Source organism: Megalobrama amblycephala, linkage group LG14 (assembly GCF_018812025.1).
Source record: "Megalobrama amblycephala isolate DHTTF-2021 linkage group LG14, ASM1881202v1, whole genome shotgun sequence".
NCBI classification, from domain to species: domain Eukaryota; kingdom Metazoa; phylum Chordata; class Actinopteri; order Cypriniformes; family Xenocyprididae; genus Megalobrama; species Megalobrama amblycephala.
The window spans coordinates 39,962,255-39,987,147 of NC_063057.1; the positions used below are offsets into that span (position 1 = coordinate 39,962,255).

Consider the following 24,893-nt stretch of genomic DNA (forward strand, 5'->3'; position numbering starts at 1 on the left):
TGAAATAAAAGCAGTTTGTATTTATGTCCACGACTCTTGTGTTCAGTAGCAACGAACCTGTGTGCCCCATTTTGGGTATAAATTTCCCTGTTCACAGAAACGGGGTGGCGTAGTCTGCTCTATTTTGTTCTAGTTGTACACTAGTGTAAATTCTTGCCCTTCACCGCCCTGCCACACTTGCATATTTCCAGTCAGTGCATTCAGATTTAGACTGCCAGGTTTTTTTGTGAAGATATTGGACTGTATTCTGTTAGTAACTTCCTGATTAAGCAATTATTCCATCTTCTGTCATTAATAGTAACTCTGTTAATTAAAACATCAGGTCTGAGACTCAGTTTCCTTATTCACATTTCCTTTAAACAGACAGAGATGGTACAGCATCAAACACTATACAGTATTCTTTAGGGATTATTGGAATATTATACCTTTGAAGAAATTATATGCAGGTATACAGGTGTATCCACTCATTCTTACTAGCTAGTCCAGAAAGGTAGTAAAAACATAGTTAAAACGTGATTAACTAAACTATCCCCTATATCCCCTATAAACTATATCCTTTCACTATGTATAGATAAAACATTATCAAAATGATTCCAGTTCGCATGGATCTGTGGAAACGACTAATAATTCTGTATTATGTGGGCCAGACAGGTAAAAAAGACTACGTGTCTGCACACATACACATTCAAACGCTCATACCTGTAGACTAAACGTGTAAATGAAAGGCAAGAACACGTTGAAAGTCTTTGTTTTTGGTTAAAAGGTGTCATTCAAGTTAATAATTTTGCAACGGAAGGGATTCAGTCAAAAACCTACTTTAGCTCGATAATAACTTTTTCCTAGAGCGGCTGTAAAGCCAAAACAATCTCTGTCCATTAATTTTCCTGTTATCACCATGAAGCTGCTTTGAAACAATCTGTTGTGAAAAGCGCTGTATAAATAAAGATGACTTGACTTGAACTGATGGACATCTGTTGGGTCAAAGCAAAGTGAACATTGCTGGCTGTGATGTTGGAAACTACCTATTAGGAGACCCTGATCACCCCCGGCAGAATTGACTAATGAAACTCTTTTCAGACACCGGCAGATTGATCCCCAACAACAGACATACAGGTTAAGCAGTGCAAGGTCTGTAGTGGAGATGAGCTTTGGGAGGCTGAAAGGACGATTGCGCGTCTCCTAAAGAGAAATAATTGCAACCTGAAAGAAAATGAGCTCAAATGAACTAGTTAATTTATAGGGAATTAAAAGAGTCATTTAGTTTACAACTGAGCAACTGAATCGTCCAGCGTTCATCTGATCGGGCTGTAATAAGCTCTTGTAGCGGATATGAATATCCACTATCATGAAAACACTGATTAGGGTGCGGTAAATTTAAGATCAACAGTTTAAGATAAATAAATTTTACAAGCACATAATACAACACACTTTCTTTTAAAATCTACAAGAGACTTTATTTATTCTAACACAAACTAATTTAACATAAACATTCACACCTGACCTGAACGAATTAATTTAATGCACCAATTCAGTGTTAGAATCTGGAGGTACTTGCTTGTAGGCTTAAATGGGAAAACTCCTTGTTGGCGTCCTCGGCTTGGGGAAGAGGTTTTTTTTTTCTCGAGTCGATGATTTGTTGCAGGGTCTTTTCCGGTGCTTAGGTAAAAACCAATCCCGTTTGAGCATGCTGGCAAAATGAAAGGAAGTCTTTTGTCGTGGATGGAGTTAAAGTTGAGGCGGCAAAAGTCGTTGGTTAAACTTTGTGGCAAAACCTAGAACACGAGACTCAACAGAAAAGAAAATTAAGTAAAAGAAACGAAAAGTGAGTAAAGTTGGATGGCTTGAATGAGCTGCTTGTCTGTCTTTTTGTTAGCTTAGTCTTGTCTTCGTTTTGTTCTTCTTTTTACTAGTTACTTTGTTCTGATGTGACTATTTAAATTTAGGTGTTTGTCCCACTTCTGTGAGTTCTGGCCAATCAGATATCGTCTTGTTTCAAAAGGGCTTTTCTCTGCCTCCAATCATAAAATAAGCATTATGCTTTGGCAGAGAGTACCATTTAGACATGCTTTCTATTAAACAGAATATGATACATTTTACAGATTTCATTCAAGCCATGATTTAGACATAAATTAGAGATTTAAATGCATTACAAACATGAAATACTTTCATTCAACCATTCAAAAGTTATCACATTTACATGAATTGTGGGTGTTCTAAAACATAACTGGTCACAAGTAGCATGTTATAAAATATATGCAGTTGAAAGATGTTTGATAAGTCCATTTCAAATTGTTTGGAATAATTCGATGCAGTTTTAATTGTAGAAAGAGTTTTTCTGTAAAGTTAGGTCACTCAGAGAAACAGGCTTGCATTGTCTCGGTCTCTTATGATCTGGAGATCAAAGACTCTTTATCTTCTTTTCAACCATTTGATTTGTCACCTCTCCTTCAGTCAGGAAACATGGGTGCCATTAAATTACCTAGCAGGGTTTTTTTTTCTGTAGACGGACTGGAGCTGATAATTAGATTCTCTGAGATTCTCAGAGAAATAAACCTAACCATGGGTTTCTGGAATTATGTTTTGAAAATCATCTGAATGATTCATTTGTCTGGTTCGTCCACGGTTCCTACATAATAATAATAATAATAATAATGTGCAAGTGTTGAACAAAAACAAGCTGTTTAGATCTCCTTCCTCTGCTCAGCCTCCATGACAGTGACCATGTGCCCCAGAAGTCCCAGCTTCAAAATATTCCAGCAGGCCCTGATTACTGTTACATCATAAGAGAACAGAAACAAATAACACACATAACACAATTGACTTCAAACACAACTAAGCAGTATATTTATCTTTAACATTGTTTTTATAATATTTGAATAAGGGGTGAAGATGTCAATCTTACTTTTGGCCACTACTGTATTCAAATATAATTTTATTGAAAAATGTTCAAATTTGGAATGGGAGAAAAAAATATTTTTTAAGATTTTGTGTTCTCTTGCAAAGCTATTTGCGTTCTCTCGCAAAACCCATTGTGAGATCTGACAAACACTTCCTGTTTAATTACCTGCTGGCAGTGGTTCAGAAATCTCTGTACATTCACAATGGAGCAGTTCATAGATACGAGACCGGTGTGGCACTCAGGTGACACTCAATATCAATCACGCCACCGTTCTGCTTGCCACACTGACATTCTCCAGCGTATGGTTCTTGTGCTCACTCCCAGAGGTTTTGCAACACAGGGCACAGATAGAGACATGGCTTTTAGTTCCTTCTGGCTTGACTGTATACTTAAAAAAAACTAGCTGCTGGGAACAGGCAAACTCCAAAAAATCTTAATCAACTTGTGTGTTATTTAAGGCAGGAACACACCAAGCTGACGGTTGGCCGTCAGGCCGTTTTTGTTCGTCGACGACTAAGTTTTCTCTGTGTGTTCCACACTGTCAGCTGAAGTTGGTCCTCGTTGGCTTTTTTCAACGGTCAGAGTTTGTCGGTCAGTCGGGGCATCTGATCATTCTGATTGGCTGTTCAGCTACTGCCACCTGCTGGTACGGAAAGGCATTTCATCTTATGCAGGCGCAGAATGGACGTGCTACTTGGCCGGTTTGGTGTGTCAGGGCAACTTTGGACACAGATGCTGCTGACGTGAGCCAACCCCGCAGTCTGCTTTCAGCGCCACTAGTTGGTGGGCGTCAGCTTGGTGTGTTCCTGCCTTTAGACATTTGCAACATTTATTTTTTAATAACACCACCACAAGGTATGCTCTACTTTATTGCATTATGGCAAGTTGTCATAAACAACCAGAAAGAATCATATTTATTTCCTTGTTCATCACTTAAAAGTGTATGTCAAGTATATTGATTTAACTGTAAATTTTCTGATAATCTGAGACTCTAAACTTTGATTAAATGTATGAAAACATGGCAAAACTATAACATATAACTGAGTGAAACGGTTTTTGTCCATGGGGAATTGATTGGATGGTTGTGGTTTGCTATTGGTGGATCTCATGTGAGTGACAGGTTGCCCCGCCCTCACGCCAGTAAACACATCATCAGAGAAGAGATGTCGCTGCAAGAGGGAGGGGAAGTTATTTTGATTCAAGATTACAAGCACACATGAATTTAACAAAAATATGTGAATGGATAAATCATTTATAATAAATACTGCAATATTCAAAAATAAAAATAAAAAGGTTTGGCAAATTTGATTTCATTATGACTTTAAGAAACAATAATTCTGTCTTGCTTCTCTCTAACTTATAGTATTTCTGAGACTGATTAAACACAGTGTGTGTGGAAACACCCATGAAAACTAGAGAGAGACTCTTCAGGACCAGGAATGAGGAAGCTGCTTTACAGACACGCCTGTTTTGCACACGTCACTCAAACACAGAACCAGGAAACAGGAATCACCTGAGTTCAGAGAAAGAGAAACTTAAGTGTAGTTGAGCTGTTGTGTGTTTGTGTCTCTGTTCATGCAGTAAAATGGCAGAAGCCAGAATATCTCAGGATGAGTTCATGTGTCCAGTGTGTCTGGATCTCCTGAAGGATCCAGTGGCCATTCCCTGTGGACACAGTTACTGTAAGATCTGTATTACAGACTGCTGGGATCAGGAGGATAAGATGAGAGTCTACAGCTGTCCTCAGTGCAGACAGACCTTCAGTCCAAGACCTGCTTTAGGTAAAAACACCATTCTGGCTGAAATGGTGGAGAAACTGAAGAAGATTAAACTTCCTACTGACTGTTATGCTGAAGCTGGAGATGTGCAGTGTGACGTCTGTACTGGAAGAAAACACAAAGCCGTCAAGTCCTGTCTGGTGTGTCTGAACTCTTACTGTCAGAATCACCTTGAACAACATGAGAGTTGGTTTAAAGGAAAGAGACACAATCTGACTGAAGCCACTGGACGACTGCAGGAGATGATCTGCCCGAAACACGACAAGATCCTTGAGGTTTTCTGCCGCACTGATCAGAAGTGTATATGTGTGCTGTGTATGGATGAACATAAAAACCACAACACTGTATCAGCTGCAGCACAGAGGACAGAGAAACAGGTATGAACTTAAAGAGGTCATGTAACATTCATTTATAGGTTCATCATTTTGTTTATGGGGTCTTCTAATATACATTTAAATAATTTGATGTCTGCTTACACTCTCTGTCTGAACTAGGGGTTGCACGACTACTGATTTCTGCTAGTCGATTTCTTATCAAAACAATACTCAAGTTGCTCGACTACTCGTGGTTCATGCTACTGTAAAGGAAAAGACATGGAATAGTTCTTATCAATAAATGTTTATTAATAGCCTAATGCAACAATTATAAGTAAACACTCAAAACATTATAATTATGACAGTACATATTTTAATTTTCATGTAACACAGTAAAGGCAAATAAACCCGCGATATCCCAGGTTGCGTCAACAGACGATGATCAAGTATCGACGATAGCCAGAGATATTGTCAAAAGCATCAAATATTGGCAATATTCAGAGGATTTGGCATTTCCAATTGATGTAGGCCTGTTACATTCTTCTAGTCTATTATTACTATTAGATTAGGCTACTTTCATTATTAAATTAATATGAATAAATTTGCCCCGCAATAATTAAATAGTGCATAACCACATAACTGACGTGCTGTGAGGATAATAAAAGATTAGGCTATTAGCTCATTTTTGAAAATGTTTTAAACATTTTTTAGGTCTAAATGAATTATAGGCCTATAATTAAAATTATTAACAGTCAATAATATTTCCTAACATTGACCACAGTCATCAATAAAAATTAAGAGCTACTTCAAGCACCGACTTAAAAAATACAACCCGTTTAACACGAAATACTATTATTCTCATTTGTTTCACTATACGGGCCACAAGAAAAATAATGGAATAAATTAAGACAGTTTTATACCGTTATCAGCATATTATGTTGAAATTAGTCTCTGAGAGAATATGGTCCGTTAATACAGCGTCAGACAGCTCCTTCACTTTTTACTTTCACTTTGAATAGCCTACTGACCGAGGTTAAGCTTTCACCGGCATAACTCTTGCGCAAAGTTTGCAAGTGTCTTCTTAAGAAGGGTTAGGGTTAGGATAGTTATATCCATTGGCTCCCCTTCTTGGTTTAAAACGGAAAGATTTACAACATTGTGACGTATCTCTCTTTTTTAAATTCATTTATGGTTAATGCACACTTGAGTAGTCGTTTGTTTCCAACAGCGCCGACTAGTGGTTGAAGTAGTCTCTCTACTAGTAGTAATCTCTCAACTACTCGACTAGTCTATGCAAGCCCTAGTCTGAACAAAAGAAGGTATTTTAACCCTTTAAAGCTTAAGTTTAAAATATTGTAACTGACCCCCCAGGGTTAAGGTGTCCGATATTCTAGAACATTTCCCCTTATTGTTTCTATGGCAACGCATCATGCTTGTCATGTGACACACCACAGCCACAATAACTGTATGACAGATGTATCGCTTTTATTTTTTTTCCCTTTTATTTATTTTTTTTATATTCACAAACTTGCGTACCATGTCATCAACTATCTGATAGTCTGCTTCTCAAATATGTGCCAGTATGTTTTGTCCTTTAAAACTTTTATTAATGATCTTGATCTATAACGCGAGATGGGTGTCGCCATCTTTAGTTTGCGGCACAGTTCAGAGAGTCCTGTCTGTCGGATTTACAGCAGGTGAATTCATCAGTTTCTCCCGAAATACATGTAAGTGGCCGGTGTACTGGGAGAATAATAGAGTAAACTTTATAGTTACTTAGGCCCATTATGTGTGTCTGATATGAATGATATCGGGAGATTATATTTGAATGAATTTGTTATTACTGCTTCCATAGACATCAGTGTGCATTTTACAAACTTTAAACGTATTATTTTACTAGTGTGTATGTGTATTTAAATGTCCATTTCTGGTTCTGCACCAGCCAAAACGCGAAAGCACAGTTTGAATCCAGCAGTTATGTGATGTCACTGAACGTTCTAAATCCCATATGTGGGACCGTACCGCTCAAAAGCTCCATTTATTGAAAGTCATTAGGGTCCAAAACTTTCCATCTTCAAAAAGCACATTAAATGAAATCCATATAACTCCAAGGGGGGTAATCTAATGCTGTGTCCCAATTCACCTACTTACACTGTGCCCTAAAAATATGTACTGTTTTTGTGAAGAAAACAACAACAACAACAATAAAAACAGTACAGACTTCTGAATGTGTAGCAGAAAAGTAGGCAAGCTTTGGGACATACTATGTCATACAGTGCCCTCCACAAATATTGGCACTGGCAATATCATCGTTGAGCTTTACAAAATAGAAAGTGGCTGTAAGAAAATATCTGAAGCATTGAAAATCCCCATTTCCACTATCAGGGGAATAATTAAGAAGTTCCAATCAACTAAAAATGTTATAAATCTGCCTAGAAGAGGACGTGTGTCTAAATCGTCCTAATGTACAGTGAGGAGGAAAGCTTGAGTGGTCAAAGACTCTCCAAGGATCACATCTGGAGAACTGCAGATATTAGTTGAGTCTTGAGTCTCTGAAAGCCTACAAAAATGATCAAACAGCAACTACATCTTCAAAAGTTGTTTGGTAGGGTTTAAAGAAAAACTTCCTTGTTCATCCAAAAACAATCTCCAGCATATTCAGTTGTCAGACATGACTGGAACTTCATACGGGACCGGCTTTTATGGTCAGATTAAACTAAAAAATTAGCTTTTTTGCAGCAAACCCAACAGATGGATTTGGTGCACACATGGATAAAAAGTACCCCATGTCCACGGTTAAATATACTGCTGGATCTTTAATGTTGTGGGCCTATTTTTTTGCTGGAGGTCCTGGACATCTTGTTCAGATACATGTGATCATGGATCAAATACCAACAGATAAAAAATCAAAACCTGCCCACTTCTGCTAGAAATCCAATAATGGGCCGTGGTTGGATCTTCCATCAGGACAGTGATCCAAAACAAACATCAAAACCAATACAAAAATGCGTCATTGAGCACAAAATGAAGCTTCTGCCATGGCCGTCCCAGTCCCCTGACCTGAACCCTAAAGAAAATGAGTGGAGTGAACTGAAGAGAAGAAGCACCAACATAGATCTGGGAATCTGAAGGATGTGGAGAGATTCTGTATGAAGGAATGATCTCTGATCTCTTGTCAGGTGTTCTCCAAACTCATCAGGCATTATAGGTGAAGACTTATAAAAACAGGTTATATACTGATTATTATTTGCTCAAACATATTTATCTAAACCTTTCTACTTAACCATCGGACTCGTCCATCCACCATGTTTGTAGTTTAACACTTTTTATTCATGTTTTTTAGTTATAATCAAATTCTCATCCATCGCACAGTGGCTTGTGGTCAATATTATCCGTTAGAGTGTGCGCCAATATTCACTTCGGACTCTAAACAGTAATAGTAGATCATCCGGGAATTTTTGGAATAATCATACTACGATTTGGAATACGGTAATTCTAACTTTGAATGTTATTTAGGACCATAGTACGCAAATTGAGACATAAATATTCTTAAGTGATAGAAAAAATCAAATATGTTTGCATGTTTAGTCATGTGAAACGCATGAGCCAGTGAGGTTTGATGTTATTGACGTGTCACCATATTTGATTTGGGCTCTAGAAACAGAGACATTATTCAGAATATCTTCTTTTGTGTTTGGAAAGAGAAAATCATACAAGTTTGGAAAGACATGAGGATGAGTAAACAATGAAAGAAATTACATTTCTGGGTGAACTATCCATATAAAACTAGACATTGATGAAATAATGTTGACAGTTATGACTGAACCTATAACCTTATCATGAAAGATCTTTAACCCTCAATCTCAGCACTTCACTGATACTGGATTCATATCTGTTTACTTGATGATTTATGTGATGTTTCTCCTGTTATTGGTTTGTCCTTTAGCACCAGCTGAAGGAGACGCAGAGGTGGTTCCAGCAGAGGATCCAGCAGAGAGAGAAAGATCTTCAGCAGCTGAGAGAGGCTGTGGAGTCTCATAAGGTGAGTCTGGAGAAGAAGAGAAGTTTGACAAGTCTCAGTCAGGACTCACTGAAGCCACTGTGTGATTGTGATGTGTGTCCTAACAGCGCTCTGCACAGACAGCAGTGGAGGACAGTGAGAGGATCTTCGCTGAGCTCATCCGCTCCATTGAGAGAAGCCGCTCTGAGGCCACACAGCGGATCAGAGATCAAGAAAAGACTGCAGTGAGTCGAGCTGAAGGACAACTGGAGCGACTGGAGCAGGAGATCAATGATCTGAGGAGAAGAGACGCTGAGCTGGAGCAGCTTTCACACACACAGGATCACATCCATTTCCTGCAGGTAACAGAGATCGAGAAGAACAGGATCATAGTGGACTTGAGCAAGAGACTCACAGAGAAACATTTCATGAGAGCAGAATGAGCCATTGACTGAAGTGTTGATCTGTGTGTTCGGTTATTATAAAATCATCAGTCAGACTCTCATTTGATGATCTTCTTTTGAAAGAGACACACTTACAAATGCAGTTCAGCTCTGGAAATCTCTTGGGAAACATTTTTCTGAAAGATATATTGAGCTTCCAGACCACAACAGTTCAAAACGTCACTAATATTTAAATATTTAGTCCTCAAACAGGAATTGAGGCTGTATTTTACTTCTGCTTTAGTGTATTTAAACCACAAAACCTAACCTTGGGATCATCTCCTAAGAGTCCTTGAGTCCTTGTCAAACACTAGATCTTACAGCTGTAACATGATATAATGAATAAGAGAAGAATGAATCTGATGCTTTGAAAGTGCTGGATTGAGGAGAGTTACTAAAGATCAACAAGAGCTGCTCAAATCTGACAGTAGTGCAGGTTATTGGCTGAAGTGTGGAGGTGATGAGCTTTTATTTCTGTTTTCTGTAGAGTTTCCAGTCTCTCTCAGCTCCTCCTGAATCTACAGATGTAAATGACGATCCCTTCAGTTCTCTCTCCTCCTTTGATGTTGTGAAAGAATCTGTCTGTCAGCTGAGAGACAAACTGGAGGATTTCTGCAAAGAGGAGCTGAAGAAGATCTCTGACAGAGGTAAAGTCCTGGAGATTCATCTGCTCTCAGAAATGATCCTCCATCATCTCATATCATGTAGAAGATCATGTTAGAAATGTCTTAGGAACGGATGCAGGGATCATTTTCTCTTGACATGATAATCACACTCTTCATGTCTGTTGATTTCCACAGTCACTTTCACCAACATTATCCCCAGAACCAGAAACGACTTCCTACAATGTAAGTCACTAAGAAAACAAGCAGAAAAATTCACTGAGTGTGTTCATGCTAGGTAAAGGAAACATGACAGAAGAGTTTTATGAGTTTTAATGTAAATGAGTGTTTCTTAACGGGGTGTTCAGAGAACGTCTCAGGTTATGTATGTAACCATAGTTCCCTGAGAACAGGGAACGAGACTTACCGCATTTGGGGAACGTCACTCGTGAACCAATGTCTGAAAGCCAAGAATCAAACGAAGGGAACTTCAACTCTGCGTTTACCGCATTTGGGGAATGATATACCCATGCCGCCATGCTCGAGGAGAGTGCATGCCAAAAGATGGCTAGACAAATGTCCAGCAGTTTCGAGAGAAACGCCAGATAGCAACTCACCCTCGGGTCACACAAAGGCTGTCAGTGACAGCATTCCCAGCATTCTGTAGAAAGCCTACCAAGGCTGCTAGGCTTCTGGGACCAAATCTTCCGAGGAAGAAGGTCCCTTTAAGGGAATGTGGCCAGGGAACTGAAAGGAACCCCAGCCAGTCACTAGAAGGGGGAAAGTAATCACCCAAATGCCGCCAGGGAGGCCGACCTGGTCTGATGAAGGACAAACTTAGTTTTGGCCAACCCTGTCTGAATACAGAATCTCAAAAATGCATTCTTCAGAGAAGACAGCAAGTAAGAGTGACTGCAGAAGGGGCAGTAATCAACTCAAACCCACACGTAGAGATGGACATCCTGGAGAACAGAACTCAGCTGAATGCTATAAACCCTCTTATTGAGGGGAGTATACTCTGCTCAATTTTAGGATCTACTCAGCGCTTAATTAATTGCACTGAGGAACTGTGCACTGAAAAACCCTGCTACAGGGGAGCACAAACCTGCCTGGGGCTGACCTTAAACAGGAGGCCTCATGGAAGCCTTCAACCAATGATCAGCTTAGGAAGCTAAGCACTATTACAAAAACAACCCTAACAGGTTAGTACAAAGCTCAACCTAACAGATAGACCATGCTGTAGGCACTTAATCATGTAAGCCGAAAAGGGGCCTACAACATGACTAAAGGTTCTGCATAGAGAACTACATATCACACTAGTATACTTAGTCACATAGCGGGAAGTCCAAGAGCAGCCTGACAAGGCCGCACACCTGAACATCTAACTTGCTGGGAACAAGAACAAACCACATGACTTCAGTAACAGCAGATAAGACTGTGAGTGCCCACATAACAGTCCATCCAACACAATCTAATGAGCAGTGCACTTGGTAAAAGAACCTTTTACTCTTTAAAGCAAGAGGAGTACAACATACGCCATCATATGCTAAGGAAGACCGCAAAAAGGGGCCTATAGCCTCAGTCAGACATGTGGCATCAGCCCGTGGCAGTGTTTTCAATCTCCAGGCGGAACAAATAACCGAACTGCAAGGGAGGTTAATAAGTCACCTGAGGCCCTGGCCAGCCAGCAGCATATTCTTTCCTCTACTCTCTTAAAAAGAGGAGTATACTACAACATACGCCAGCATGTTCTCAAAGGAGGCCCAGAGGGCCTATCTGTCAACACACGGCGCTAGCTAGTGGCCACTAAAGTTCTAGGAGCAAAAATAGAACCAAGTTCTACGAGGTAGCTACTTGGCTCAACTAGAGCTAAAGGAGAAACCATGCTCAAGGAAGCAAATGCAGAAAAACTGAACAACAGAGTGGTTTAACACAAGAACTCATCCTGAGTGGCAAGCCATTTAGAAACGTACTCAGTAAAAGCACCTTTTATTCTCAAAGTGAGAGGAGTACACAACCGAACTCCAACATGCTACACAGGAGGCCTACAAAGCCTACGACAAATAGTGGCAATCACAACCCATCCATGGTGATGAGTTACATAAAAACCAACACAAAACTGTGCCAATATGCAATCTGAAAGGAGGCCTTGGCGAGGCCTTCAACTCCAATAGCAAATGTCATCACTGTTCTAGGGCCTACTCTTAACAGAGATGGGCGTGGCTGATGGCTGTAATGGGTCATACAAGACCAACACAAAAACTGTGCCAACATGTAATCCGAAAGGATACCTGGCAAGGCCTACAACTAGCAACACAAAGCGACAGCTAGTGGTCTTAATAGGGAACCAAGCTCAAAGGGGACCTGCTCTAACCCCAACAAACAGTTGTGAGTAACTAGCTTAACACAACCTGAGCTAAGTCTACACATTCCAACCATAAATTCATAGACCATGTTAGCATTTCATTGTACCCTGGGATTAAGGAAGGCCTACAAGGCCTACAACCTTCAATCGGACACAAGCATAAACCTATGGCAGTGCTAACATACATGAGCAAAACTCATGACTATACACCAACAGGGCCCGTAAACACAAGCTGCAACTAGAAGATGGCTAAATACCAAAGAGCCAACAACTTCTACAGCTATACATAATATAGCTGTAGAAGCTGAGTGTGCAATCCAACAGGTGCACTTAGTGAAACACATAAACCCTAGCCGGGGAGTACAAAAAACATCACGTCCTTAAATAGAGGCTAAAAACAACCTAATATTGTGAGAACAGGTGCTAACCTGTGGCAGCACTAGAGTAAAGCTCACATACATGTAGGGCAAAAACTTAGAACCCTAAGCAAACAAATGCTTTGTAAATACATGACATCCATTAAAAAGGATAAATGTTCTCACCAAACAGAACTATAGATCTGTACTGAGCCCTAGAGAATGGAAGCTAAAAGCTATCACCGTAGCTCAAACTTGAATATAAATTCAAGGGGCTCAGGGGAAAAACAATTTCATAGCATGAATGAAGTTATAGATAGTAGGGCCTAGCATACGCTGCATACACTTATCTACGCAAAGATAAGGGCCTACCACCTGAGAGACAGCACCAGGGAGGCTAATAACAGCCTGTTACTTTAGCTGTTAACCTCAGCTATTGCACCTACATAAACAAGGGTAAATGGGCATAAGGCCTAACAACTCCCCCAGGAGGAGGCCAGAACTAGGAACTATACAACCTAACAAGGGATAGTAATACAAGGGGTGGTTTATAATAATAAACACCTAAACCTAGTCCTAGCCTGGGCCGCTAAGCTGTTGCCTGGAAAATCCAGCCTCACCGAGTCTGGTCACCATTGAATCAATTTGATTTCTAGGGCGGAGCAAATCCGAGCAAACAGGAAGAAGAGAGTCAACAGAGAAAAGTAAATAAATGGCCCCGGGCAAGCACAATAGTTTTTTGGCAAGCACGGAGAGTAGTTTAACATGGCTAGCGCTAGAGAAAGCGACGTTAATGACTTGTGTCGTTGTTGCGGTAAGAATTTAAGAATATGTGGTGTTATTGCCAATTATGTGTATCAGGCCATCAATTCGCCATGTATTTTGAACACAATGAAGCGAGAATGGACGAGCACAAGCTTCATTAGAGACGCGAGCTGTCTCTGTTTCTCTCAAAACCTCATCCAATATTTAAATGTACACTTCTAATGCATTCTTGTAATCGAATCTCGTTGATTCGCTGGAGTGTTTTTATTTAAAAAGGCTAAAAAGAGGCAGTCAGCTCACGGCTGCTTTAAAAGGCTCGTCTCGTTTATGTGTGTGTGCATGTGACATTGTATCAGGCCATCAAGCTGTTCAATAAACTGTTTAACTCCCTGAGGTCTGAAAACGCGCCGGCACGTTTTGCAGGATTTTTTTCACATTGCAGCAAAACAGACTTAAAATACTCCGTCATTTCTTGTCATAGAGACATAAGTAATATATCAATTGAAACTATAGAATGTCTTCTTTTATTTGTGTACACTCAGAGTAAAAACACAATGTTGTGCTTTTTGTAAAATAAAGAAAAGTAACATGATGCGTGATCTCTCGTCTCTAACAAGTCCAATCTGATAGTTCTCAGAAAATGAACTGTAACTTATGAATACTAATGACAAAAAAAAGACATTTATGTCTAAAAAAACATTGAAATGTCAGGTTTTAAATCATGCAAGTCAAATGTTTGTCGAAAACAAACATTCTGTGTTTATGTAATCTGTATGAAAAGAGAGCCATGTCAGAAGTCCGTGATTCAGCTCATTATCCGCTAATGCGGCCACGTCCACGGAGCCAGCGCTATTCAGAGGCAAATTCAGAGGCAATACTTGTATGCATTGTCTCAATCGTGTATTTATTGTCCTGAAAAGTGTTTATCTGGATGTTAAAGCCATGGTTAGAGACCTCTAGAAGACATGCCGTTAGTTCCTGGTTCCTTTTCTTCTTTATATGAATTTGTGGCCTAAAGGTGTACAGAGCGCCCTCCGGCTGCAAGTATGAATTGAAAACACAGTATCCAGCACTCAGTGATGATAATAAATATTGAATAAATATTACTCCTCAGTATAGAATATTGACATAAACATATAAGAATCCATAAATATTTCTCCAAATGTGCATGCTTTTAAGTTAAAAGCCTATATGAAATGCCATAGAGGTTACATAATTGTTCAGACACTTTGCATCACAGAAATACATGATATTTTAAAGAATATAATAGAATACCATTACTTTAAATTGAGCTGAGACATGATTACAGAGGGTTTTTTTCACAGCCTACCTGACTGAAAGGCCTCATTAATATGCAAGTCATTTCAGGTCATTATTATGTGATTCTTTTGTCTTCTCAGGTGTAAATGACCCATTATTCATGATGATTCACACCTCCACGCATACTGTGTTTCTTGACAAAAAGTGTCTTACAAAAACTAAATCAATATATTGTTTTATATGAACAAGTAGGCATTATAATTTTTACATAATTTTGAAGCAAAATCTCTAGTCTACAACCTCCAATACCCAGAAGTCTTGTGAACACAGATTTAATATACTTATTTTGGCCTTATTTCAGTGACTTAAGTTTTTTGTTTTTTCAGTAACCACGCATAAACATTATTCCTTCAAAAATACAAACATGTACATACATGTTCCTCACATATTATGGTAGCGTAGTTTGTGCTGAATACAGTGTAATGACACTTTTGTCATTAATATGTTTATGAACAACTGAAAAAAGCACAAATGTCAGGGCATGTCAAAACTTCTCCAAGCCCCAAATCAGCCTCAGACTCCAGAGGGTTAAAACACAGTCACCCGATCAATACTGAGATTCTACATGTTTTCATTTAAAAAGGCTAAAAAGAAGCTGCTTTAAGAGACATGGTCTGCTCTGCTCGATATTGAAGGGACTTTCGCCGCACTAGAGTGACGCTGTTTGCGTCACTGAAATAAACGAATCTGATTGCACGGTACGGTTTGAAGTTGACTCGAGGCACGACGGAGGGCGGACTGACCAGACTGATATATCTTGTAGAAGATATATCATTCTGGACTTGCCAGGCAAGCTAAGCTGTGGGCCTACGGGGCCACACGCATAGCAACGCCTGGGCTTCACCTCTGAATCTCCATAGATAAGAGGAAATAAAGCGAAGCTCAACAAGCAAACAATGTCAGGCGGCCGATTAAGGCCGACCTAAACATAGATACTAACTTAAGCGACGAGTGCTATGTAGTGATTTTTACTCCATTCACCTGTGACGTAGTGATTTTTGATCATGTGTCACTTAAGGTGTGGTTATGAGTGTATCAGATGACCCCTCCCCCTTTTGTAATACGGGGCACCAGTTAAGAATACTATCTTAACAATTTAAGAACACTCCAAAGGAGCTGTTCAATAATTCAGAATTAATATAAAATGGAGGGAGTCGGTCAACTGATTTATCTGAAGGATTTGTGAGAGTCCGGTCAACTAGTAGAGTCTTTGATCATCAATACAAGGAAGACACAGTTATAATAAAATCAATTAAATTTATTAACAATAAACATGCAAGAGTAAATACCACAACACTTAATAATGAAATAGTGAATATGCACTTCTAAAAGATAGTGATGCAAAAACTTGAGAAAATGAGATCCAGGCAGTAGATAAAGTTGATGAAAAATTATTTATTCATTACAATTAAATTTAGCCTCACACGCAAACTTTAATCGATAATGAAAATACTTAATAAAACCAAAAGGTAAAATAACCATCATAAAGGAGTAGTCAATAGTTAATAATAAAATTTAGAGTATTATAAAATCCAGAGTATTGTATCTAATAGATGAAGATCAAAAAGAGCAATAATTAAGACATTTGCAGATAAGAGACAAGAAGTAGAAGCCAAGGAGAGCAAAGGAGGGAAAAAGCTGAATTATCAATGACCCGGTCAGCTTTATACCATGAGCATATAGGGAAATTTACATCACACACAAACGGATGTTTTTGTTAAAAGAAAAGGTTAAATGGTTTTACCCAGTGTCAAAAATAGATATAAAAGTTGTTTTGACCCCCTTTGGGAATTTTGCAAATCTTACCCTTTTAAATGTCATCAGGAATAATAACAGACATATTTTGATCAGATGTCAAATTCAAATGGTTAACTCTGAAAAACATCACTTATACAGTACTTGGCAGGCGTCCAATGTCTAACCACAAACGTGTCAGCGTGACCTGTCACACTGGAACACTTGAAGAACAATTGAACATAACAAGCATACTCTTAAATATAAAATAACCATAAGGGTACAATAACAAGTAAATCCTTGAAAGTATGATAAGAATTAATATATGAAGTATTAGTACATAAATATAGGAAATCAAAAGTGAAACTGATAAATCATAAGCCATAAATGATTAAAATAAATATTAATAATATGAATATTGACCATTTTGGATGCATCAGATAGTAAAATAATAATCAAAGGAGAATACTGAATTAAATCAAAGAAACAAATAAATGAAGTGAACACAGAATGGATAAATGCAATGCTGTTGAACTGAATGTAGGATGGAAGAGAATCGTATGGGAATGCTTATGGGAGCCACCTAATGGCTCTGGTAAAATGGTGATAAATAACTGCTTATTTATCATTCAACAAATAATATTCCTATTATTTGTAACAAACTGACCTCAAGTAACTGTTATCTAAACAGGTTAGAAAAACATATGCTGCATGTATAAACTAATGCCAAGGTCTCTAGAAAAGAGGTTTGGTAAGTTTATATTTCCGTTCCACACAGTCGGGTGATCAATCCGGTTGCAGAGACATCTTCCACTGATGATGCAGGCTGCGTGCAGTGGGAGGGCGCAGAGTTGCGATCCAGTAGTCGTGCCACGCTGGGCTGGAGGATGCTGAACTTCACTTGCGCCAAGAGGGTCCTTTAGGATGGACTGGGCAGCTGGGTCAGATGAATCTTCACAGGCTCCTTTGCAGGCTGGCTGCGTCGCTGAGGAGCCGTGTGGTACAAGCAATGTCTGCCGATGCAGAGGTCCTTTGCGGACTGGGCTGCGCTGCTGTAGGAGCCGTAAGGGTCAGATGAAGTCCCTCAATGCTGGGGCCCTTTTTGCAGCTAGAGTGCAGCTGAAAGCAATGTAAAAGGTTTTGCTCGCGAAAGCTTCACCTTAACAGTCTTGTAGTTTCTTTCCTCGTCAGGTCAGAAACTCAGGACGTGGAGTGTCTGTTGATGTCTCCTTCCCCGTCGAGTTGGAAACGCAGAACAAGGGTGTGTCTACCCGGGGGACATAATTATCCCTTTCTGATGAGGAGGAGATTGAAATGTGGCGCTTTGCCGATCCTGGAGTGTGATTGGCTACTGTTATCTGAAGCAGCCCCGGTGTTGCCCACCCTGGTGTGGAACTCATTTGCATAGCATAAAGTACAGTGTTAAAATAGTGTCTTTACCACTTTATCCATGCATTATTTCTTTACCAAACCTCTTTCAAATTATTAAATGCATCGTAGGGAACAGATAGACACCAAATACGATATGAAATGGTTAAATCATCGTCCATGCATCTGTTTATTTGTTAACAGGTCTGTCCCATGACCTGTTGTTTTAGCAGTCAGTAACCATTAACATAAACTGTGCTTTGCATGAAGATGGAGATGTGATGCAGTTTAGATCAAATTAAGGCCTCCAAACATAGGTATGAATAGATTTAGATAGATCTCTGTGGCCTCTCTTTATTTCAGTCTCTGCTGCTCCATCCAGGAGGTCCTGAAGGAATTTTTATGGCAGTCCTTGCCTAAACCTTAGGAATGAGTTTAATGGTTAGAGTCAATGTGTCGTCCAATGAGAAGTCCTCTCCTTGGTTTTGGTGGGTGCAGAAGGTCCCCCTTCCTGTTCTGGAAGAGGTGTCTGGTAGTTGTCCCAACATCTTATCTGATGTTGCTGAACATTTGTTAATGTTCATTCACCAAAGATCCAATCACGGTGTGGCACATCTTCCTACACACCAGCAGTTAGAGAGGGGCCCTGTCGTAAACTGGTCCCTGGAATGCCATCTTGACTGGTGTTCACAACAGCTAACTCAAACTACTCTAGCAAACAGCAGATGAGAAGCTACTCTAAACAACAGGTGGCTAAGAGGCGGCCATTTTGTGGCCTGCACAATATATCGTTCTAGCCAACATATGAAACTTCAGTTTGCCCAAAAAAACCCTCTTACTTTTTCGGATTACATACTCAGGAAAAACTATACAAAAATACAAGGTCAACATATTTAGAAATATAAATATAGACCCAGCTCATTTTCCTGTGACTCGAAGACCAAAGACTCATCTTTCCTTTTTTTCTTAATAAAGAGGAATGGAATCTATGGTTCTTTAAAGGGTTAGTTCACCCAAAAATGAAAATTCTGTCATTTAATTAATTACTCACCCTCATGTTGTTCCACACCCATAAGACCTTCGTTAATCTTTGGAACACAAATTAAGATATTTTAGTTGAAATCCGATGGCTCCGTGAGGCCTACATAGGGAGCAATGACACTTCCTCTGTCAAGATCCATAAAGGTACTAAAAACACATCTAAATCAGTTCATGTGAGTACAGTAGTTCAATATTAATATTATAAAGCGGCGAGAATATTTTTGGTGCGGCAAAAAAACAAAATAACGACTTATTTAGTGATGATCGATTTCAAAACAAAAAACACACAGGTGGAAGAAGAGTAGAGGATAGATGTAAAGTGCCCTTGCAGCTGGGAGATCAATTACAAACACCGCGGTGTTTACCATTTCAATCTTGCTTCCTCCTCCTCCCGTATGTCTGGCTCAGATACAAATCTGAACAGCTAGGGGGTTTTCCATGCCCTCCCGATCTCAAACATGGAGATCAGGAAGGAATGAAAAGCCCACGGGAGCTGCAGAGCTTATGGACAGAAAGGAACTGCTCGTCGTCAAACACGGACGTCATTGCCATCCAACAATTCATCCTCTTCAGCCTCAGGGGGCTTTGAGAGAATACAATTCTGCCTCAGCACAAATGGGGCCCTCAAACACTGTCTATGCGCGCTCCTCTCTCAGACAGAAAATGCCCAGAAATGTGTATATCAAGTGTCAAAACCTGGGACACGGAAGAACACACTCTCTTGAACGTTTGTAAGGCAAGTGGTTTGATTCTTGGCTTTCAGACATTGGTTCACGAGTGATGTTCCCCAAATGCGGTAAACGCAGAGTTGAAGTTCCCTTTGAAGGGAACGTCAGCAGTCGATGAAAGCGAAAAGGTGTTGAGGCGTTATTGGAGGGCGTTTAAGCACATAAATGCCAAATATTTACCAGATGAAACTTGTAATTACTTGCAAAATAAACTTTGGTAACACTTAAAACCCTTATGTATAATACGTTATAAAGGTATTTATAATGTTTATTATACATTATTTATGAAAAAGTATAATTACAACCAAAGTTAAAATGCATTATAATATTTGCAGATTCTGAAATTGGTTGTTTGTCATGTATTTTAATGCATTATACTTTCTAAAAGTCAACAATAAAATCCAGCTAATTGAATAATCCACATATAAAGAACAGATCCAGAATAGACGGTGTTTCATTTCCATCACCACGACTGTTTACTTCAGTGTTTCTGTCAGCTTTCTGCAGCACAGCTTCAAAACTTCCAGTGAAAACAACTGTGTTTAGCATTTAGACACAATATAACACAATATGTTTTTCAATATGTTTTTTTCTTGTTTTCCATTGGAAAAAAATATTATGAATGCTTCCTGTTTGCTGATTGGCTGCAGTTTGTGATAATCTACATAATTAAGGTTTCAGTGCCAAATTTGAAAGCATTTATTTAACACTCATTAATATAATTTGATTCATTTGGCTTTTTTTTGATAATATTTAATCTATTCACTCAAATTGCATTTATGTCTGTGACATTCAGATCTCTTATGTGGCATTCAGTGACATTTATATGTAATATAAAATTCATGATATATAGGTGAATAATAATAGTAATCACACAAAATGAAATATTCTAAAGAAAAAAAAAAAGAAAAAAAAATATCATGCCAGATAAAAATTTGGGGTTGCTAAGTTTTTTTTAACGTTTTTGAAATAAGTCTCTTCTGCTATTTAATCCAAAATACAGTAAAAAAAAAAAAAAATATTGTGAAATATCACTTGGATTTTAAAAGAACCATTTTCTAGGGTTGGTAAAGGACCTAAGATAATAATAATGATGATTTGCACAGAATATCAGACAGATTTCATAATTCCTGATTCTGATGTGTTTTATCTCCATCAGATTCTCATCAGCTCAATCTGGATCTGAACACAGTGAATGAACACCTCTATCTGTCTGAGAGGAACAGAGTGATTATAACCACTTACACAGAAGAACCGTATCCTGATCATCCAGACAGATTTGATGAGTGGTATCAGGTGTTGTGTAGAGAGAGTGTGTGTGGACGCTGTTACTGGGAGATTGAGTGGAGTGGACTTGTTGGTGTGTCTGTATCAGTGTCATATAAGAGCATCAAAAGGAAGGGACGGGGTATTGAGTGTGGGTTTGGATCTAATGATCAGTCCTGGAGTTTGTTCTGCTCTTCCTCCAGTTACTCATTCAGTCACAATAAGATACGGACTGAACTCCCTGTAGAGTCCAGCAGCAGGAGAATAGGAGTGTATGTGGATCACAGTGCAGGAACTCTGTCCTTCTACAGCGTCTCTGGAGACACAATGAGCCTCATCCACACAGTCCAGACCACATTCACTCAACCACTCTATCCTGGGTTTAGTGTTGATTATGAATCATCAATGAAACTGTGTTGATGAATCAGAATAGACTGTAGAGAGATTCTACCCATAATGCTTTGAGCTCATGATGAATCAGTAACAGTGAGATGTTATTGAGTCTCTTATTTTCTCTTCATTACATTAATACTACAGCTGAACTTCTGTCAGTGAAATAACGTGAAGAATAAATGTGTGTAATGAAAATGTAATAAATGTGTGTGAATAAAATGTGTTGTTTTTTTTGACGTCATTTCCCGTTTGTTGCTGCTGCGCTGTTTGAGTTAGAGCTCCGTCGAGTTGATTCCTAATTGCTTGTTTTTTTCTCTTAATATCAAATTTATAACAGGTCATTCTCTCTTTTACGGCGAGGGAACACACCGCCGACATTATTTTATATAAAAAAACACTTGGATTACCTTGATATCGCTAGTTTTATCCGACTTCCCGAACATTCGCTACTAGCTTTAGCCCGCTAGCAGTAGCAGCGTGGTCGCTCTAGCGATTGTACTCTTCTCTCCCACTATATTATTGTTCATCTATTCTAATGGCGAGTGTATCGTATGTTTCTCTACCTTTGAGTGCAGGTGAGGACACATTCAAGCTGCATGCGGTGCAGTTGGAACTGGAGGCCGTGGAGCGACAGATTCGGACCCTTCTCGAGAAGCAGGCCAAGCTACGATTGCGACAAACCGCGCTGGAATCATCCCGTGCTGACGCTCAGCAATCCTCGGTAAGTTTGCAGCGTGATAATAACACTCTTCCTTTCTCTGCACAGGGCCCAAGCACCTAGAACGTGTTCATCCCAGCCCTTGTTCACTCCAGCACCGTCTCACCAGGGACCTTGGGTGCTTCAGCAGCGGAAGACGTGAGCCAGGACCTCTCCTCCGCCGCCGCCCCCGGTCTTCGAGGTCTCGACGCGGAACCGCTTCTCCCCTCTTCGCGAAGCAGAACGTGACACCGTGGTCATCGGAGACTCCATCGTCCGCCACGTTCACGCTACCACAACCAAAGGTAAGGTGCGCAGTCAGTTTTCCTGATGCTCGTGTTCTCGATGTCGCTGCGCAGGTTCCCGTGATCCTCAACGGTGCTGAGACCATCGGAGCTGTAGTTCTGCACGCGGGGTGAACGACACCAGGCTGCGGCAGACGGAGGTGCTGAAGCAGGACTTCAGGAGCCTGATCGAGACGGTATGAGCCACATCGCCCACGACGAAGATCATCGTGCCCAGACCGCTTCCGACGTACCGACGAGGACATGAAAGGTTCAGTAGATTATTTGCTTTAAATGAATGGTTGATGTCTTGGTGTAATGAACAGAAGCTGCTCTTTATAAATAACTGGAATCTTTTCTGGGAGCGTCCTAGGCTCTTCCGTGCTGATGGCCTGCACCCCAGCAGAATCAGAGCTGATCTTCTGTCGGAGAACATCTCCAAGACGCTTCGCACCGTATGACTAGTAAGTCAAACCTCAAATCACAGTCTGTGTTCTGCCCACTTAACTGATAGAAACGTAAGTGAAATACAGTCTATAGAAACTGTGTCTATTCCCCGAATAGTGAGGTCTAACAATAAAAATAAAGGATCTATAAAAAACCTGATCGCAATCAAACCAGAAATTCGTATAATTACTTAACAGAAACAAATGTCTAAAACTAGGGCTATTAAACATTAGATCGCTGACACCTAAGGCGGTTATTATAAATGAAATGATCACAGATAATAGTCTTGATTTAATTTACCTTACTGAAACATGGCTTAAACAAAATGAATATTTCGGTCTCAACGAGTGGTGGTGGTGTTGCAACAATCTATAGAGATATTTTGAACATTACTCAGAAAACAAATTACAGGTTTAATTCATTTGAAATTCTTATGCTAAATGTTACACTCTCAGATATAAGTAAAAAGTCGCTACTATCTCTTGCTTTGGCTACCGTTTATAGACCTCCAGGGCCTTATGCTGATTTCCTAAAAGAGTTTGCAGACTTTCTCTCAGACCTATTGGTCAACGTTGATAAAGCGCTGATTGTTGGAGATTTTAACATTCATGTTGACAATACAAATGATGCGTTAGGGGCTGCGTTTACAGATTTACTAAACTCCTTTGGGGTAAAACAAAATGTCACTGGACCTACTCACCATTTTAATCATACTCTAGATTTAATTATATCACATGGAATAAATCCTACTGATATAGAAATTCTACCGCAAAGTGATGATGTTTCTGATCACTACCTTGTAACTTGCGTAATACAAACTGATATTATCTGTCAAATTGCGCTGCAATATCGACTAGGCAGAACAATTCTCCTGACAACTATAGATAAATTCACAAATAACCTGCCTGATCTGTCTCAGCTGCTCATCGTACCTAAACACACAAATGATCTCGAGAAAATGACTAGCAGCATGTGCACCATTTTCACTAGTACATTAGATACTGTTGCACCGATGAGATTAAAAAAGGTTAGGCAGAAAAATACTGTACCATGGTACAACAGTATTACTCACGCTATCAAGAGAGAAACTCGTAATCTAAAATGCAAATGGAGACAAACTCGTTCAGAGGTCTTCAGAATCGCGTGGAAAGAAAGCTTGTCCCGTTATAGAAAGACTCTAAAAACAGCCAGGGCTGAGCATCTCCGCAAAGAAAATAACCAAAACAATCCACGGTTCTTGTTTAGTACAGTGGCTAGATTAACAAATAAACAGACATCTCCAGAACAAAACATTTCATTACAGTTTAATAGTGATGACTTTATGAATTTCTTTACTGAGAAAATTGAAAGTATCAGAAATACAATTGTAAATGTACAACCTTTGACAGAGTTTTTTGATTCAGCTTTAATTACTGCTCCTCAAGAACAGTTGCAGTGCTTTACAACTATAGGACAGGAAGAGCTAAATAAACTTATCACTGCGTCTAAACCAACAACATGTTTATTAGATCCAATACCCACTAAACTACTGAAAGAGCTGTTACCTGTAGCAGAAGAGCCTCTTCTCAATATTATCAACTCGTCTTTATCTCTAGGTCACGTCCCACGACCGTTCAAGCTAGCAGTTATTAAGCCTCTCATTAAGAAACCACAATTAGATCCAAATGTATTGGCAAATTACAGACCCATTTCAAATCTTCCATTTATATCTAAAATACTAGAAAAAGTGGTGTCAGTCCAATTATGCTCCTTCTTGCAAAAAAAAAAAAACGCTATCTATGAAAATTTCAGTCTGGATTCAGATCTCATCATAGCACAGAAACTGCGCTCGTTAAAATTACAAACGACTTACTTCTAGCTTCTGACCAGGGCTGTGTCTCAATACTAGTGTTACTTGATCTCAGTGCTGCGTTTGACACTATAGATCATATAATACTCTTAGATCGACTACAAAATTACACTGGTATTCAGGGCCAGGCATTGCGGTGGTTTAGATCGTACCTTTCAGACTGTCACAATTTTGTCTATTTAAATGGGGAAAAATCTAAGATCACGATAGTAAACTATGGAGTGCCGCAAGGATCAGTGTTAGG

The 24,893-nt window shown here is 39.4% G+C and overlaps 1 protein-coding gene across 1 annotated transcript; it reads left to right on the forward strand.

Moving 5' to 3' along the window:
• Nucleotides 1-4,409: 4,409 nt before the first annotated feature.
• LOC125245244 (tripartite motif-containing protein 16-like) lies at nt 4,410-21,481 on the forward strand. The gene is made up of 6 exons (XM_048155785.1): nt 4,410-5,054; nt 8,938-9,033; nt 9,120-9,353; nt 9,922-10,081; nt 10,235-10,282; nt 20,873-21,481. Exons 1-6 carry the CDS (start codon nt 4,485-4,487, stop codon nt 21,397-21,399), a joined length of 1,635 nt encoding a protein of 544 aa, XP_048011742.1. The 5' UTR covers nt 4,410-4,484; the 3' UTR covers nt 21,400-21,481.
• The last annotated feature ends 3,412 nt before the right edge of the window (nt 21,482-24,893 follow it).

Bases quoted from the DNA above. Each gene is read 5' to 3' on its own strand.
- LOC125245244 (XM_048155785.1), top strand. From the start codon at position 4,485: ATGGCAGAAGCCAGAATATCTCAGGATGAGTTCATGTGTCCAGTGTGT. The intron at 5,055-8,937 runs GTATGAACTTAA...TTTGTCCTTTAG, and splicing joins CACAGAGGACAGAGAAACAG to CACCAGCTGAAGGAGACGCA. The intron at 9,354-9,921 runs GTAACAGAGATC...TGTTTTCTGTAG, and splicing joins ATCACATCCATTTCCTGCAG to AGTTTCCAGTCTCTCTCAGC.